At 34.3% G+C, this 18,087-nt stretch overlaps 1 protein-coding gene across 1 annotated transcript; it reads left to right on the plus strand.

Annotated features, from left to right (window-relative positions):
- The first annotated feature begins 613 nt into the window (after window positions 1-613).
- LOC139515692 (uncharacterized) lies at window positions 614-2,057 on the plus strand. Its single transcript, XM_071305347.1, has one exon. The coding sequence runs from the start codon at window positions 902-904 to the stop codon at window positions 1,898-1,900; it is 999 nt and encodes a 332-aa protein (XP_071161448.1). The 5' UTR covers window positions 614-901; the 3' UTR covers window positions 1,901-2,057.
- Window positions 2,058-18,087: the final 16,030 nt, after the last annotated feature.

The following is an 18,087-nucleotide window of genomic DNA, read 5'->3' on the forward strand; positions in this document are numbered from 1 at the left end:
TAGAATGGATTGTGCAGCGCATTAATGCAACGGATGTCTATTCTGTGGAGAAATTCTTAAATTGTGTAATATTCACAACAGATATTCCAGACAGGTGTAAATATTTTATTTAGCCATTGGATTTACATTATTTTTAAACACTTGAATCGTTAATAAAGTTAAACAATGTTTGAATCGGAAAACGAGGAGATCGGAAACCCGATGGTCGAACTATATGACATTGACCGGGTCAAAAAGTGGGCGGCCAGCAAAAAAGTGAATGAACATTCGGCGGCGGAGTTAATCAGGCTAGGATATGACTCCATTGAAGCACTTTCTTGCCTCCTGCCTGAGGATTTGACAAAGTCAAAGATTCCAATCGGACAACAACGGCTACTGCTGCGTGCAGTAAAATCTACGTTTCCAGCGGAAAGCGGGAGCGAATCCAACATGACAGCGAATGAACAACTTCACTTCAAGCCCATTCAAACCGGAAGTGGTGATATATACGTACAACCTATAACAAAACAGCTTCAACAGCAACAATCGTTACCGTTGGGCGATAACCTTAACAAACACCAAGGACAATCAACAGTGCATCCTGAAGGTACTCAAGATTTTGGGGTACAGATGTTCCACATTTACATTCCATATATTTACGTCCAAAGGGTTTTGTAAAGCCTCAGACAGGAGGCTCCAAATATCAGACCACTGGCCCAAGACCTGGGGTTAAACATGATATTTCATATGCTTCCCATACATCAGGTGGGCGGGAAATATGCAAAAGGTTTAACAGCAGGAAGGGATGTTTTATGACAAATTGTAGGTTTGAGCATGTTTGCGCTGTACCAGGCTGTGCAAATAAGCATCCTGCTCATTCTCACTCTAACTCATTGCATGGCAATCCAAAAAACGGGGTATAATGGTAAAGCCTACACGTGACCTCATCCTGTCTGCCTGGTCTAACGAATTACAAAATGATTTTGATAAAGAATTTCTTCTTCACGGTATTGAGTTTGGCTTTGACATTATTGATACTTCTGATATCCCTTTAAATATTCAAGCAAAAAATCACCCGTCTGCTAGTCCATCTTGCCCCCTTTACAGTAAAGCACATGCACAAGTTTTGATTGAAATTGAAAATGGTAATTATATTTTTGCAGATGAAAAACCCAAAATTATTAGTCCCATGGGTGTTATACCTAAGCCGGGGGGCGGTATACGGCTCATACATGATTGTAGTAGACCTGAAGGTTCTGCTGTCAATGACTTTGCAGGTAACTCATCGAAACAAATTTTTCAAACTTTAGATGATGCAACAAAACTTGTAACAGCCAACTGCTACATGGCAAAAGTGGATTTGAAATCGGCTTATAGGTCCGTTCAAATAAGTAAAACAAGCCAGCAGGTGACAGGTTTTAGATGGACTTTCCCTGATGGTAGAGAATTTACCTTATTTGATCGCAAACTCCCTTTTGGTTCAAAATTATCACCTGGTATTTTTCATCGTTTGTCCCAGGCTGTAAGAAGGATTATGTCACGTAAGGGCTTTACCATTGTAGCTTACTTAGATGATTTTTTCATATGCGAGCAGACTAAATCTAGATGCAAAGAAGCTTTGAATGTGCTTATTACTTTGCTGCGTTATTTAGGTTTTGCGATAAATTGGTCTAAAGTGGTTGATCCATGTCAGCAAATCACTTTTCTTGGCGTAGAAATTGATTCTTCTACTATGGAAGTCAGACTTCCAAGCGATAAATTAGCGGTGTTTAAAAGCAGAGCTGCTTGCATTTACAAAGCGTTCCCATGCTTCAAAAAAGCAACTGCAATCCCTAGCGGGGAAATTAAACTGGAAGTCTGCGGTAATTCGTGGCGGAAGAGTTTTTCTTCGACGAATTATCAACTGCATTATGCGTATTAAGCGGGATTGGCATAAAGCGCGTCTTAAGGGCGATATTGCGCAAGATATTCTCTGGTGGAATAACTTTATTTCATCCTTCAATGGGAAATCACTGATTTTAGATCAATATCCTGTCACATCAGTAGCTACAGATGCATGCCGTTCTGGAGCTGGTGGTTTTTTTTATAATGATTGGTTTTATGTAAATTGGCAATGTGATTTTCCTTTTGCAGAAAATTTGCACATTAATGAACTTGAAGCGCTTTCTGTTGTATTTGCGGCTAGGCGTTGGGCAAAAGCATGGCAAAATTAATAAGCGTGTTTTTATTTTTTGTGACAATGTGACAACGGTTAGTTGTTTAAACAAGTGTTCTTCAAGGAATACTACCTTGATGTCTTATTTAAGAGAGCTGTTTTAGTTGTCAGCTTCTAACAACTTTCACATAAAAGCTGTGCACATTGCAGGTAAATCAAATGTCATGGCCGACATGATTTTGCGTTTGCATGATACTTCTATGAGTATAAAGTTCATGCGCTTTTATTTACCTAATCCTCTGTTTGTGCACCACTTGGAATCCCACATGTCTAGTCACTCCCTCCTTTTTCTTTTGAATAGGCTCACAGGGCTCCAAAGAGATGACGGCATTGGATGATATTGTTCTGGACTTCAGATGCCATGCCTATGCAGAATCAACCAAAAAGACTTACATGACTTATTTAAAGTCCTTTGTGGCTTTTTGTAATTTAATTGGTATTCCAGTGGTTCCCTTAAGTCAAGAGAATTTAGCAAGATATATTGCCCACCTGTCTCGTCGACTGAAGTATAATTCCTTGTGCAATTATTTATCCATAATAAGAATTTTGCATCTTGAGGCAGGGTATAGCTTCCCGATTGACACTTATTTAGTTTCAAATGTTTTGAAAGGTGCACGTAGAGTGTTGGGGGATGTCAACACAGCCAAGTTGCCTATTACCCCCAAGATTTTGTTTACAATTTTTGCCATTATATCCTTTAACGACACAAAAGATGTAGCTTTTTGGGCAGCTTGCCTTGTGGCTTTCTTTTCTTTTTTCAGGAGGTCTAATTTGTTGACACCATCTGTAAATGATTTTGACACTGATCGTCATTTAAGTAGACATAATGTCTTTTTTCGGGAAGATGGTGTCCTATTGCGCATTTCCAAATCTAAGACTATACAGTTTGCAGAACGTTGTTTAGATATTCCACTTCCTGCTATAAAAAAAACTCTCCTTTATGCCCCTCACAGGCTTTATTATTAAATTTTAAAATGGTACCAGCTGTTCAAACTCCTTCCCCGGCCTTTTTATATCAAAATGGGGAGGACACTATCCCCTTAACCTATGCAGTGTTTTTGGCTAGGCTTAAAACTGTCCTATCAATCATTGGTTTTGATGCTTCACTTTATTCTGGACATAGTTTTCGAAGAGGAGGGGCAACATTTGCTTTTCAGTGTGGTGTTCCAGGGGAACTAATTCAGTCTCAAGGAGACTGGAAAAGTGATGCATATAAGGGTTATTTAGACCCCTCTCCTTCATATAGATTGCATGTTATGAAAACTTTTGCTAATGCACTAAAACTTTCTACTTAACCTATCTCTACATTATACCTGGTTTGGGCAAGTGTTTGGAGTACCACAGACTTATCAGTGAATTGATATTTGCGAAACAATTGACTTTTTATGATTCTTTCATTGTTCATTGTCATGTTTATTATATAATGAAAGAAATTAATTAATTTTGTCTCATTTCAACTTATATGTTTTATAATTATCTGGTCCAGCCTGTGCATAACGGTTAAAGTACAAGATTCTGTTCGTCTTCAGTAAACATGAGCTCTTCAGGGTCTGGTCTTGCATCCAATTGTGTTATGGGCATGGACCAGAATATAGCCTTTGTCTGCTGGATGCATAGTACATACACACATACTTTACATGTAATTCTCTCAGATACCCATGAGGAGGTGGGTGGGGCCAGAACAAGTGTATCTGGATTAATGTGCTTATTTTTATTAAATAAAGTATTAATACAGAGGGAACTTGAACATAGCATTTGCTTACTTAATTAATTACCGTATCCAGGAAGTTCCTTTTATCCAATCATGATTGGAAATCATAATTTCTGCAGCCCTAATCTTTTACTAATTAGTATGGTTGGTATCTAGGATGCTAGCCAATCATTGTTCTTGATTTATTTAAATTATCCAATCAGATTGTTAATTACAGTCTTTGTTTTATCACAAGCGCTCTTGATCACTTTTGAATTTGCACAAAGCGTGTGCAGGCTGCTTTTCATATTCCAGTTACAATTCTATTTTATTCCCACCCACCACAGCCCTCGCAATACTTGTGTGTATGTTGATTTTTTTTATATGACTATATGTTGTCATTGTATGTGTCACCTATTTGTAGTTTTTGTTTATTTGATGATATTGTATTTTAGTGAAATCTTTTAATTTTTAATGTGTATCAGTAGATTAGTTTCCATTTTCATGATAACCACAGTTGTCATTAGGCTTTCAGCTTCTTGTATGGAGTACCACAGACTTATCAGTGAATTGATATTTGCGAAACAATTGACTTTTTATGATTCTTTCATTGTTCATTGTCATGTTTATTATATAATGAAAGAAATTAATAAAACTGTGGTTAGTTTGCCCAAACCAGTATTTTGTCTCATTTCAACTTATATGTTTTATAATTATCTGGTCCAGCCTGTGCATAACGGTTAAAGTACAAGATTCTGTTCGTCTTCAGTAAACATGAGCTCTTCAGGGTCTGGTCTTGCATCCAATTGTGTTATGGGCATGGACCAGAATATAGCCTTTGTCTGCTGGATGCATAGTACATACACACATACTTTACATGTAATTCTCTCAGATACCCATGAGGAGGTGGGTGGGGCCAGAACAAGTGTATCTGGATTAATCTATAGATAATTCAGCTCATCTGATCTGTTACAATTCCATCTTGATGCCTTATATATCATGTACTGTATTACGACGCTAGATTAAAACTGACGTGGAAAGGTAACACCTGACCACCTAAAGCTTTATTATAAATGTGAAGCCTTGGTGGCCGAGTGGTCTAGCGTGTCGGATACAGTGCACGGCGATTGGGTGGTGTCATGATATCTTAGTAGCATGAGTTTGAATCCAGGCGAGGGAAGAACAAAAAACTTGAAGATCTAACATTGTTGGACTCATGTTTAGACGAAGCAGCGGAAAAAAATAGGATGCGTAGTAACAGATGGAAAAATCCGGCAAAAGTTTCCTGCTGCCAGCTTGGCACATATAGGTCATGGTCCTCGGTGATTTGTCAAAAAAAAACATATTACCAATTCAGCTTCGAATAATTGCATTTTTTTCTGCTGATGTATAATTTATAGCAGGAACGGTGATACTATGTGCAGTACTATATAGATATACTGTTTATAGAAACACAAAGGTTAACAACAGGTCATTGTACATAATATTATGTCAGGCGATGGTTGACTAAAGACGGAAAAACATTTATTTAAACACATGTGGGTCACGGAAAAATTTCATGAGTATCCCTATGGATATCTATTATCTTTGTTTATATAGTGGGGCGGCTTAGTACCGAAATTTGACAAAATCATGCAAATGGTGATACAAGCAAGGGATTTGGTATAGACGTTCATTAGGAAGTACTTTATCATATTAGAGGGGTAGCCAACATGTTTTCGATTTTTTTCACGGCGGCCATCTTGAATTCAAAATTGACATCATTTTGCTCAATCGTGGAGATTGAAAAACTGTTCTTACCATTTTCAACGCTATATATGTCATGAAAACTATTTGAAATACAATAAAATGATATGAAAATATGTCAAACAGACAACAATTGTAAAAAATAATCACAACTTCCGGTTTGGGTCGAAAATTTTCGTACACTCGAGTAAAATAATAGTGGTATAGATATACAATCAAAATTTCCGTTTGATATATCGGTAATTATGTTAGACATGCTGGAGGAATGATTAGTGTAATAATCTACAATATTTTCCGATGTATTCCGTTTTAACAGCTACATGAACACAATGTTGTACAGGTCAAGCCAGCTTTGTAACACTTACAATTACAAGAACAAGTTTTCTTGCAGCCACATTTGTGTAACTCCTGTCAAGATGCAGCAATTGCTGCTAATTGTGTCCAATGAAGAATCCACATTCCATCTACGTTCTCCTTAACCTGTTCCCAATCACCAGGATAAATGTTGATCATGTGTGACTGCCTGTCCCCATACATGGCCAACTCGGTATGTAGCTAGTTTGGTATGATCAAGCAATGCAGCACTAGTGGGTCAAATGGTGTCATACTGTCTTTGTTTGCGTGCAAAAAGTTCAAGTCTGGATTCGTTGATGTCAAATGTTGTTGTAGTTCTGTCGTACATAAGCACAACAAATGCCTCTATCAACTCCATATCAGCGTCACTGACCAATACAGGTTTCTTACTTTTTTGTTCAAAAACCTCGGTTACATCATTAAGTATTTCCCACGTCATGCCATCTCAATATGTAATCCACCGAACGTAACAACGAATTTCTTTTCACCGTATTCATTTGGCCATTCCCATTGATTTTGCTTTCCAAAACAAATAGCGGTTGGTCTGCTGTAATCACTGGAGTTTGACCAGCATTAAGAAACGACACAACATCCCTGAGCTTATCCATCGAATGTTTTATGGTAGCAACTGGGTGAGCTTGTTCTTGAAATAATGGCATTAAGCAGCTAAGACTCATTTCAACAGTTGGTCCACGTCTCTCTGAAGAATGAAATGATGACCATGAAATATTTTCGGACGTAATATCTTCACTTGTTAACCTCACCGTATTTAACCACTCATACCCATTTTGTAAACTCATGAATAGATAATTGTGGTTAAGTATATTAGTAATATCTTCAGACAGAATGAGAGGTTCTGGTTTTGTTTTAAGATATGCAGGTTTTATATTCATATAAGCAGCAGGGAGTTCAGGTACCTTTTTAGATTTTGGTTTATGTGTAGGTTATATTAACTCATCCCTTCTAACACCGATATTATCTTTAATTGGATGTTGCAAAATAGAGATTCCGGTACCATGAAAGATGATTTTGATGTTGTTGAGCTTGTGTTGTGATCTATGTTGTCGACTGCAGCTGTGGTAAACACTTTGCCCTTAAATAAAGGCGGGCATACCACACCTTCATTTAAATAACGTTTAACAACAGCTTCACCTAGTTGAGTGGAAATCCCGTACCCGACCATAAGAGATACATAACCCATGTTGAATTAATGTATCTATAAGATGTCTTTTCCTGGTTTTTGCAAAGAGTAACAGTCCAAGATACACACAAAATGGTGTCTCACGATCAGCTGAATGTCTTTGTTGTACTGTAACCTTTTGGCTTTTTGGGTGATTATTAAACATTAAAGGTTGGGCCACAGCTAAGTCAGACTTTGTAGAAACGTTGACTAACTGCGAAATGATATCAGGTCCATGTTCTATCATTTTCACCAACTGTAACAAAGGTGGGGTAATGCTATAATCGATATCATCAGAGACCAAGGATCCAGAAAATGTTGTTTTCGTTGTAGCTAATTGGCAGCAAATCATTTCGGCCGTCTTTGCCATATGCATGGTGTCATTATAATCACAAGCAAACGCTATAGCTGGTCCTATATCTTTTTCAAACATAAAAGTACATCTCTGCCCTTTAGGTGTGCTTCCAATTCTGGCATCTTTTGCAATAGCTTGTCCTTCAGTCGAGTAGAATGTACCCATGCAGAAGAAGAATCAAGCTGTGCCAATCTTTCCTCGTACAGGTTTGTCAGGTCTGCTAATCGAAACACAACCGACTCTTCAGAGTTTCTTTGAGTTTCAAAAATCTGTGTGACCAGCTCAGCTAATTATGCAGTTTCTTTTATTATAGTTTCCTACTGTGTGCATCTGCTTTCGATCTCTGTTTGTCTCTTTGATCTCTCATTGTTACATACAGCTGCAAGACAAGACGGGTGATACTCCATCTGCTATAACATCACCACTACTCAGCTTTGCCAACAGTTGTTTATCCTGAAGAGCTGTTGCACAATCCACTAGTCGTTGGTTTAGTTTCATTGTCATTGCCTCTCTTAAGACAGATAAAGGTCACTCTTTATAACAAATGAAACATTTATGCACGTTTTCAACTGGATTTTGTTGTTGGTCTTTAATAGAACGAGGAGTACACTTAAAAAGTTTAGGAGACGTACAATCACTAGAACTTCCAGATGGTATCGGTGACATATTTCGTTTCTGGGCTCTCTCAAGTTTAGTATTATTGAACTTTATCCTACACAAATTATGGTACTTGGCATTTTCTTTTTTCATTGTGCTATCAATACCCTCTCCGTGGTTTAATCGCCGAAAATATCAAGAGGGATAGGGAGGGCATTTAATTCATGAAAAAGATGGATATGTTTGCCTAACATTGTATATCCTTTGTCGATTTCAGTAGGTATGTTGTGACCTCCTGACACAAACAACATTTTATCCAATCAGTTTTCCAACTATCTGCTGAAGAAGCTGATAAGCGAATTTTTTTCGCCATTTTAAAACCTAAGTAACTATTACATAAACAAAATTAATCAACAATGAACTTATAGAACAATAACGCAAATATTATCTGAGCAATAAATAAATGCAACAGCAAACTATAACCGAGTGAAGCTAATCAACTATTAGAGAAGTGCACGAAGAGTGTATGTCTGTAACATGAATACATTTACGCAACACAGAGAAACGTCTCAGGTAAAATTCTGGAAATTGTATAAAATTCAAGATAGCTTTTCTAATTATGGTATTTGATGTATTAACAACAGTATTATTATAGAACTGTGTTAATAATATGGATAGAATTCCTTCAAATCAATATCCGATCAGAATTGCAAATAAAACATCGTAACTAAAAATATGAACGGTGGATAGACAAGTACCGAGACACGTCTTATAACAATGAGAACACACCCTCTCAAAAAGGTTAACTAGAATAAAATTACTCCCTCTATTGTCCATAACCTATTGAACCTAATGTAGCAATCGAAGATTAGTCGAAGATTTGTGGAATATAACGACTGACATTATGTCGGTTATAAAACAGTCATATTCGGGATAGTCATAAAACCACGAGTGGGTTATCGACCGATATTTGACCGAAAGTGATACTTTATCTTATATAACAATTATTTACTCCATTTTGTAACATTTTGGATACAATACATTCAAAACGGGCCATACATATGATGTCTGTTCCCTGTGAAGACGTCATTTCGAAAATCAAAGATGGCCGCCATGATCGGATGATTTATTTTCGTGGCTACCCCCCTAATATGATTACAAACACATAAAGGCATGTTCTTACAAAGTTTCATGCTTGTATCACCATTTGCATGATTTGTGTTGTAAGCTGCTTAACTAATAGGATAAATCTTTAATCAACTGACGATAATAGAAGAGAGACAAACGATAGCAAAGGGACAATCAAAGGATAATAGTTGCCTTTGATAGGAAACACTAAGTTGTCGATAGGTTTACATGCATTTACTGTGCAGAAGGAGAGTGATAAAGACCTTAAATAGGCATTGTATAGTAAACCTTCTACTGTTCGTTTGGTACATAAGGGCAACAGTTGTATATTAACGCTGTTCAACAGTCATCAATCAATGGATGGAAAGTTCAACCTTTAGTTGGTCATTTTATTAGATATTTTCTATTATGATTCGTATTTCATATGTTCAAATTATAGTGACTTTAATGTTATTATCACTGAAGACCTTATAAGGACTCATGATATCACAACTGTTAGGATTTTAAAAAATTTCATTCAATTTCTGTAGACTTCATAATCATGATAATGATTGACATGAAAATACCTTTTCAGACCTATTGATATTTTCAACACTAAAGATCTAAAAATGATTTCAACACTGGAAACCTAATAATGATTTCAAAACTGTATACCTAATAATGATTTCAACACCTACATTGTAATGATTCTAAAGTTATCAAAACTAAAGACCTCAGAGTAACTCTCCAGATTCCATCACAGAATACCTTTTGCTGACTTCCATGTCTTCATTACTTCAGACCCAACAATGAAATCGGGAGTGACTTGTCGGAAGGTAGAAGTACCTAGCCACATCTGGTCAGAATAGGAACGTTCAATCTGATACTTCTTGTTTAAGGAGTAACACGAGCTGTGCACGTTGGGAACCCTTGCAGCAACTCTTTGATGGCTCCGTAGGTGGCCTAATACAATATACAACGGCTGTCCCTATCCAATATATCTTTATTTTTCAGTTGTTATAAAATGTCCTCGACCTTTATTCCCGTATAGCTTATATTACAAGACCTATATATTGTCTTAATTGAAAATTTGTTTTCGTCATGAACATAATTACAATATTTGCAACTGGACTAAAAACCGAAAAAATGGCTCTTATGTTCTCACAACTGAAAACTCTATAGCTAATAATAACTATCATGTTATCCTAACTGGAATCCTATAAAAGAGAGTGTGTTCAAACAACTGAACACATAATAAGGTCTCGTGTTCCCTTCTATAATGACACTTTGTGCATAGTATTGAAGACCTCATATCAGGTCTGATTTTATTACCACTAAAAATGATACAATAAGCATCAAGTCATTGCCATTAGATTATGACATCATGATGAAATATGTTTTCTCTAATTTGTGCTATTTTCACATTTCCTGACTGATGTGAGAAAAAAGTGAAATCACAAAATACTGAACTCCGAGGAAAATAAAATCAGAAAATCCCTAATCACATGGCAAAATCAAAAGACAAAACATTTCAAAAACGAATGGACAACAACTGTCGTATTTCTGACTGTAACAGGCATTTTCAAATGCAGTAATTATGGATTAACCTGGTTTTATAGCGCTATACCTCTCACTTTGTACGACAGTCTCATCAAATTCCATTATATTTACAACGATGCGTGAACTAAACAGACATGATAAATAACATAGTCAAAATAAAGGTACATCAGTCATCACCGTGTAACAAATTTACAAAAAACCAAAATGCATCTATCAAATAGCATGTCTGACGTCAGAAAATATTTATATGTAACATAGGAAAAAGTTTTGTCGTTCAATGCAAACAATTTTATAATTTCACATGGGCAATGTTGGCATACAGGGTTTAAAAATCAAATGTATATCAGAATTAATTTCAGAAAAAGACTGAGATTTGAAATTGTCTAAACTATTTCTCGTCACTAGTGAAAAATCTGTTCTCGGCAAATGATTGGTTGAATTTTAATTGTGACGTTAATTTTTTTTGTTTTCTTCTGAATTTTCTTATTGTGACGTCATGAAAAAAGGCGACCATAATAATAATAATAATAATAAATTCTTTATTTAAAGAGGGTAACTCAATTAGAAATAGTCTAATTTTCATTGAGGCCCTCAAACAAAATACATGCATACAGTTAACATTCATACATTCATACATTAATTTACAATATATATTACTAGTATATACACAATTCAATCATTGAAATATACAAAGGGTAATAAATGACAATATTTGATATAGTTTTGTTAGAGGAAAACAAATTAGTTGACTTGCATATAATTTTCAAGAAAATGATTATAACTATGTTTCTTGAATAATTCCACATTAGGACATTTCTTTATTTCGAGTGGTAAATTATTCCATACTTTGGTTGCAGAATAATGAAAAGATTTTTTATAAAAATTTGTATTTGGTCTTGGAACAAAAAGATCATTATTAGAGACAGATCGTAAGTTGTGGCGTTGCACATCATCAATATTTAGTATTGCTAAGTAATCAGGTGTTAGCCCATTTACAATTTTATACATTAGAATTGATTGTTGGTATTTTATTCTTTTGGTAAAAGATAGCCATTTTAAAGAAGAAAACATGAAATTAGATGGAATAGAAATATCGCATTCCAGTATAATTCTTGCTACTCTTTTTTGAAGTTTTATGATTCTATCTGAATCTTTTTGTAATAAATTTCCCAAAACTGAACTACAATAGTCTATATATGGTAGAATATATGCATTATAAAATAGTTGCCTTGTGTGTATTGGCAAATATACTTTAATTTTATATAAAAGTGATACTTTAGATGAGATAATTTTACATATACGATCAACATGATCTTCCCAGCTTAAATTTTCATCAATGTCTATTCCAAGTAATTTGAAAGAATGGACATTCTCAATACATGTTTCGTTGACGGTAATACATAATTCTGATAGTTGTTTAAGTTTTTGTTTTGAACCCAATTTCATACACTTAGTTTTTTGTGCATTGATTTTCATACTGTTATTGTTACACCAAGATTGTATAGCATTTAAATCATTTTGCAATATGCTGTTTATTTTTTCAATGTTTTTATCATGAAAATGCAATGTTGAATCATCAGCATATAAATCCATATTGGATTGTTTAACATGAAGTGGTAAATCATTTATATATATTAAAAATAACAGCGGACCTAAAATAGAACCTTGAGGCACTCCATACTTTACAAACGATTTATCAGATTTAATGTTAGCGTATTGGACTTCTTGTTGTCTGTCAGACAAATATGATTTTATCCAATCTATTATATGTTTTCCGATATGATAAAATTTTAACTTTTCTAGAAGTATGGCATGGTTAATAAGGTCAAAAGCCTTACTGAAATCTAAAAACACTGTACCAACTATTTCTCCATTATCTAAATATTTTAACCATTCGTCAATTAGTTTAGTTAGCGCTGTTTGGCAGGAATGACCTTGTCTGAAACCTGACTGGGCGATATGTAACAATTTTTTATTGTTAAGGAATTCATATAACTGTGTACATACATGTCTTTCGAAAATTTTAGATATGGTATTCAAAATAGAAATTGGACGATAATTTGAGGGAATATCTCTTGGTCCTCCTTTATGTATAGCAGTTACTCTTGCAAGTTTTAATTTTTGCGGAAAACGATTTGAAGTTATACTTTTGTTTATTAAAAAAGTTAATGATGGGGATATTATTTCTGCACTTAATTTTAAAAATTTGGGACCTATTCCATCTAAACCTGCGGATTTATTAATATTAAGATGTTTTAGTTGAGAACACACCTCTCCAATGGAAATAAGTTTTAAATGAAAATTTTCAGTTTTCTTTAATTTTTCACTAGTAAAATTTTGTAGCATAGAAAAATCCATATCTGAAGTATTATTTCCAATAAGTTTTTCAGCTACGGATGAAAAATGAACATTAAGAGTATTTACAATATCTTGGTTGTTATAAACCGTTTGATTTTCATACTGCATTTTAGGTGGAAAAATATTATCCTCTTTTGGATTTTACTCTTTAATATGATTCCAAAGTTCTTTACTATTTTTGGAACTAGTTATGGCGTTTTGGTAATATTCCTTTTTTGCATTAAATATTAACGACGTTGTTTTATTACGCCACTTTTTAAAGTTTATCCAATCTTTTTTTGAATGATACATATTTCTATATTGAATGGAGTTTTTAATTTCTTCATTAAACCATTCGGCTTGTTTAAATGTTTTTACTCTTTTAGTTTTCATTGGTGCATGCTTGTTTATAACTTGATTAAAAAGTTCATACCATTTGTCGACAGCAATATCAATATCATCTTCCATTTCAACAATATGAAAAGGGGTTTGATGTAAGTCTGTACAAAAGGCATCTTCATTAAATTTTTTGAAACACCTATACTTTATTTCGATATGATTTTCTTTTTTTATCTTTATATTGATTTTTCTATTTAAGCATACAGGATAGTGGTCACTTAAAGCATATGAAGGTACATGACAATGGACAATATTTTCAGGATTAGTAGTGTAAATATGATCAATTAGAGTTTCAGATTTGTCACAAATACGTGTTGCAGTGGAAATTTGTTGTTGAAGATTAAAATTGTTTATGAAATTGATCCATTTTTTATTCTCAATTTTAATCAAGTCAATATTAAAGTCCCCCATTAAAATTATCTCTTTGTTTTCTGAAAGAGCTGCATTAAATTCTTCCTCAAAAAGATCTATCCAGGACTGAGGGGAATTTGGTGGTCTATAAATAGTACAAATGAAGAAAGGTTTAGATTTTGGAAATTCTACCTCTAACCATAAAGTTTCTAATGTATTAATGGATAAATCAGATCGATTTTTAACTGCAATAGAATCTTTGACATAAACCAATAGGCCACCACCATCCTTACACTGGCGATCTTTTCTGAAAATTTTGTATCCCGGCACTTTACATTGTTCATTGTTAATGTCAGGTTTTAAGAATGTTTCAACTAATCCAAATAAATCTAAATATTTGTTGTTTATAGTAATTATATTTTTTAACTCGTCAAATTTAGATAAAATATGTCTAACATTAAGGCATACAGCATTGAAACCTTTACATTTTAGATTAAGACAGTTTTTTTGATAATGTTTGTTTCTATTACAATTAGGTTTTGAGCTGAGGCTATTAGCATATTTACCATTTTCTGATTTTTGACAATTTTCTGTAGAACTTTGGTTTTTAAAATTCTCAGCTACAGACATACATTTTTGAGTACATATACATTTTGATGTATTACAATTTGGACATAAATTAAGAAGTATATCGAAATTGTTATGAAGTAGTAATGATTTACTATGATTTGATACTTTGTCTACAAATTGAAATACATCAGATTTATCCTAAAGTGTGTGACAGTCTTTACAATGATGACCATAAAAGCCACAATTAAAGCAGATACCATTGAATGTCTTTGCAATGGTTTGTCTTTTACCATGCTGTTCATTACTTTCATTATTGGACTGAGAAATAGTTGTTTGGTTGAAAATGTTTACAACTTTGTTTATGTTTCTAAGTAAAAGAATTGTACCCTGATTAGTGAGGTGTATTCCATCACGGTGGTGGTAAGAAGAAACGAGATCGCCGCCTCTGGAGACAAATGCATCTGTTTGTTTGATGATTTTTAACTTATGTTCAGTAGAAACCCTGTGTAATATTGCATTATAAATTTCTGTATCAACATTCCGTCTTGGACAAATCTCAGATACAGCAATGTTTATGCCTCGGTTTATCGATTTGACAGTTTTTATCATATCATCATATTTTTCTTTGAAAGCTTCTGGATGTATCCTTGACGAGGCATCATTCCCACCAACAACTAAAATAATACTTTTGTAATGTTGTATATTAGATTTTTTAATCTTTTCTGTTAATGTTGGTACTGTTGCGCCTCTATTTGTTCGTATGTGAACATCTTTTCCAACTTTGTTTGCATCGATGCCTTTAATTATGGAACTTCCTATTATCAATGTTTTTTCTTTCCGTTCGTCTGGAAATATTTGAGAGTTTCTTATTGTTGTATGCGATTGATCTATATATGTCTTTGATGTATTGGCTGTGTTGCTGTTAACACTACGATAATCTATATTTTCATTTGATTTTTCCACTTCAAAGTTTTTGGCGTTGTACTGTGTACGGCTTGGTAAATCTTTTACTCTATCGGCGAGGCTTTGTATTTTGTTATGAACGTGACTAAAATTTTTGTCCTGGTCAACTTTAACCAACTTGACACTGTTTTCAATGTCATATAAATGTTGTGTCTGGTGTTCGTCAATAGTACACATTTTTTTTGAAAAAGCGGTAATCCTATCGTTGACTTGATCGATCTTATTTTGGAAATCTTGTTTGTCTTCTATACATTGTTTGTCTATTGATTTAACGAGTTCAAATAAATTGACCATGCCTCATGACGTCACATCAAAAGTACACTCCTTTCCTTAACTCAATAAACTGAAGTCCGAAGGACTTTTATGTTAAGTTTGTGAGTAAGAGCCCCGGTTTACACATCAATAACCTCTAGAAAAAATGTGTTTAATCCTTATAATTCTTAAGCCAACTAATAGCGATTTTGAGAACATTAAATTTTTGTTTTGTAAATGCTACTATAATAACCATCAAATGCCACAATTGGCATGTCGTAACTAAGGAGTTGGCCGCCATATTGACTTTCTAAAATCCTTAAATGTTCTAAAAATGCAACGGAATCTTGAATAAAATAGCACCTACCTCCAAAACTTCAAATTAATGAGATATACCATTCGAATTTGAAGCGTACACGTAACGAAATAATCTTTCCAATGAAAGTTTTCATTCGTATGACGTCGTGTTTAGCCACGACGTAAATTCGCCAAATCATTCATGAAAGTTCGCGGAATTTTGTTTGAATTTTGAATTTATACATTTTCGTAGCTTTAGTGTATTCATTTCATTACTTTTTTGTCATATATTCACGAAAATAGACACAACTGTTATGCATTTGTTTTTTAATCTATATTTGCCGAAAATCCCGGAATCCCTGTAAGCTTGTGAATCGCGCATGAATAGATTACGAAAGTAGTTTCGGAAACATGGTTTATCGAAGTGTAAACTTAGAGAAAAATTCTAATTGACCAATCCAATTCAAGTATTTATCGATATGCAAATCATATAAGAATTATTAAAAGTTAACTGTCTCGAGTGGAGAAATATCGTAATACACTTGTTGCAGTTGTGGAATCTCTATGTCACCAATGAAAATCTCACGATCACTCTGTTGTTATCACCACGAAATATCTATTAATGATTGATCGATGGATTGATTGCTAATTAACTCCACTTTCAACATTAGTTGGTCTTTTATGGCGGTCAATAGATTGGAAGAGATAAACTCATCATAGATTCCAGGATTAAAAACATTTATTTACGCCAGACGCGCATTTCGTCTACTAAAGACTCATCAGTGACGCTCGATTCCACAAAAGTTAAAAATACCAAATAAAGTACGAAGTTGAGCATTAAAGACCAAAATTCCAAAAAACTTTGCCAAATACAACTTAGGTGATCTATTCCTGAGGAACAAAAACTTTAATATTTCCAAAATTTTGAAAGTTTTGTAAACAATTAATTTATAAATATGTCCATAACAATGATAATCCATGTCAGCACAGAAGCGCTGACTACTGGGCTGGTGATACCACCGACCTTCGGCAGGAAAACTAATAATCATTGTCAATTAAAATTGGTGTCTAGAGCCTGCAACATACACGGTTCGAATTCCCAACAAATTTTGACAGGCTAGAGATTAATTTTTTTGTGCTAAAAGAGGAGCGAAAGATACCAGAGGGTTAGTCAAACACATAGATCGAAAATAAACTGACAACGCCAAGGCAAAAAAAAAAAAAAAAAAAAAACCAAACAAACAATATTACACAACAAAGAAAATTAAAGACTGAACAACACAAACCCTGCCAAAAACTTTGGTTGATCGAAGGTGCTTTGAAAGGGCAAGCAGGCTAGAGATTAATTTTTTTGTGCTAAAAGAGGAGCGAAAGATACCAGAGGGTCAGTCAAACACATAGATCGAAAATAAACTGACAACGCCAAGGCAAAAAAAAAAAAAGAAAAACCAAACAAACAATATTACACAACAAAGAAAATTAAAGACTGAACAACACAAACCCTGCCAAAAACTTTGGTTGATCGAAGGTGCTTTGAAAGGGCAAGCAGATCAACCTCGACATGTGGCATCCGTCCCGTATCAATTGTGAGATATATACTCCATATGCAGGCGCTGCTGGAATGTTGCTACAAATAAATGGAAAGTTCATAATTGGGAAGCTGAAATCATCTCTTTTGTTGTTTAAAACCTACCGTCATTGTTAATTTCTAGATGTAAATCAAGATAAGAGAAAGACTTAACGGTATTTGTTGCATTCTTTATCTTTAGCTCGATTAGATAGATTCGTTCAACATAGTCACTAAATTTTGAATTATTTAGTAAATGTTAGAAGTCTATAAACAATGAAAATGAGATGTGGGAAAACAACTGCATACCAAATATCAACGACCTACCACTAGTGGCTCCCCAAATACCGACCTAATCACAAACTAATGCACGAAAGCTAAGTAAAAGTTTCAAAGTCAATAGACCATGACTGAAGGGGTAGGGCTATATAATCTCCATGGAAATGAGATATGCCAACGTTTATACAACTGTATACCAACTATCATCAAATTACTACAAGCGGTTCCATATAAACCGGCCTAATCACAAACTAATACATGAAAACTAAGCAAACGTTTCAAAGTCAAT

Source organism: Mytilus edulis, chromosome 3 (assembly GCF_963676685.1).
Source record: "Mytilus edulis chromosome 3, xbMytEdul2.2, whole genome shotgun sequence".
Classification (NCBI taxonomy): Eukaryota; Metazoa; Mollusca; class Bivalvia; order Mytilida; family Mytilidae; genus Mytilus; species Mytilus edulis.

Bases quoted from the DNA above. Each gene is read 5' to 3' on its own strand.
- LOC139515692 (XM_071305347.1), top strand. From the start codon at position 902: ATGGTAAAGCCTACACGTGACCTCATCCTGTCTGCCTGGTCTAACGAA.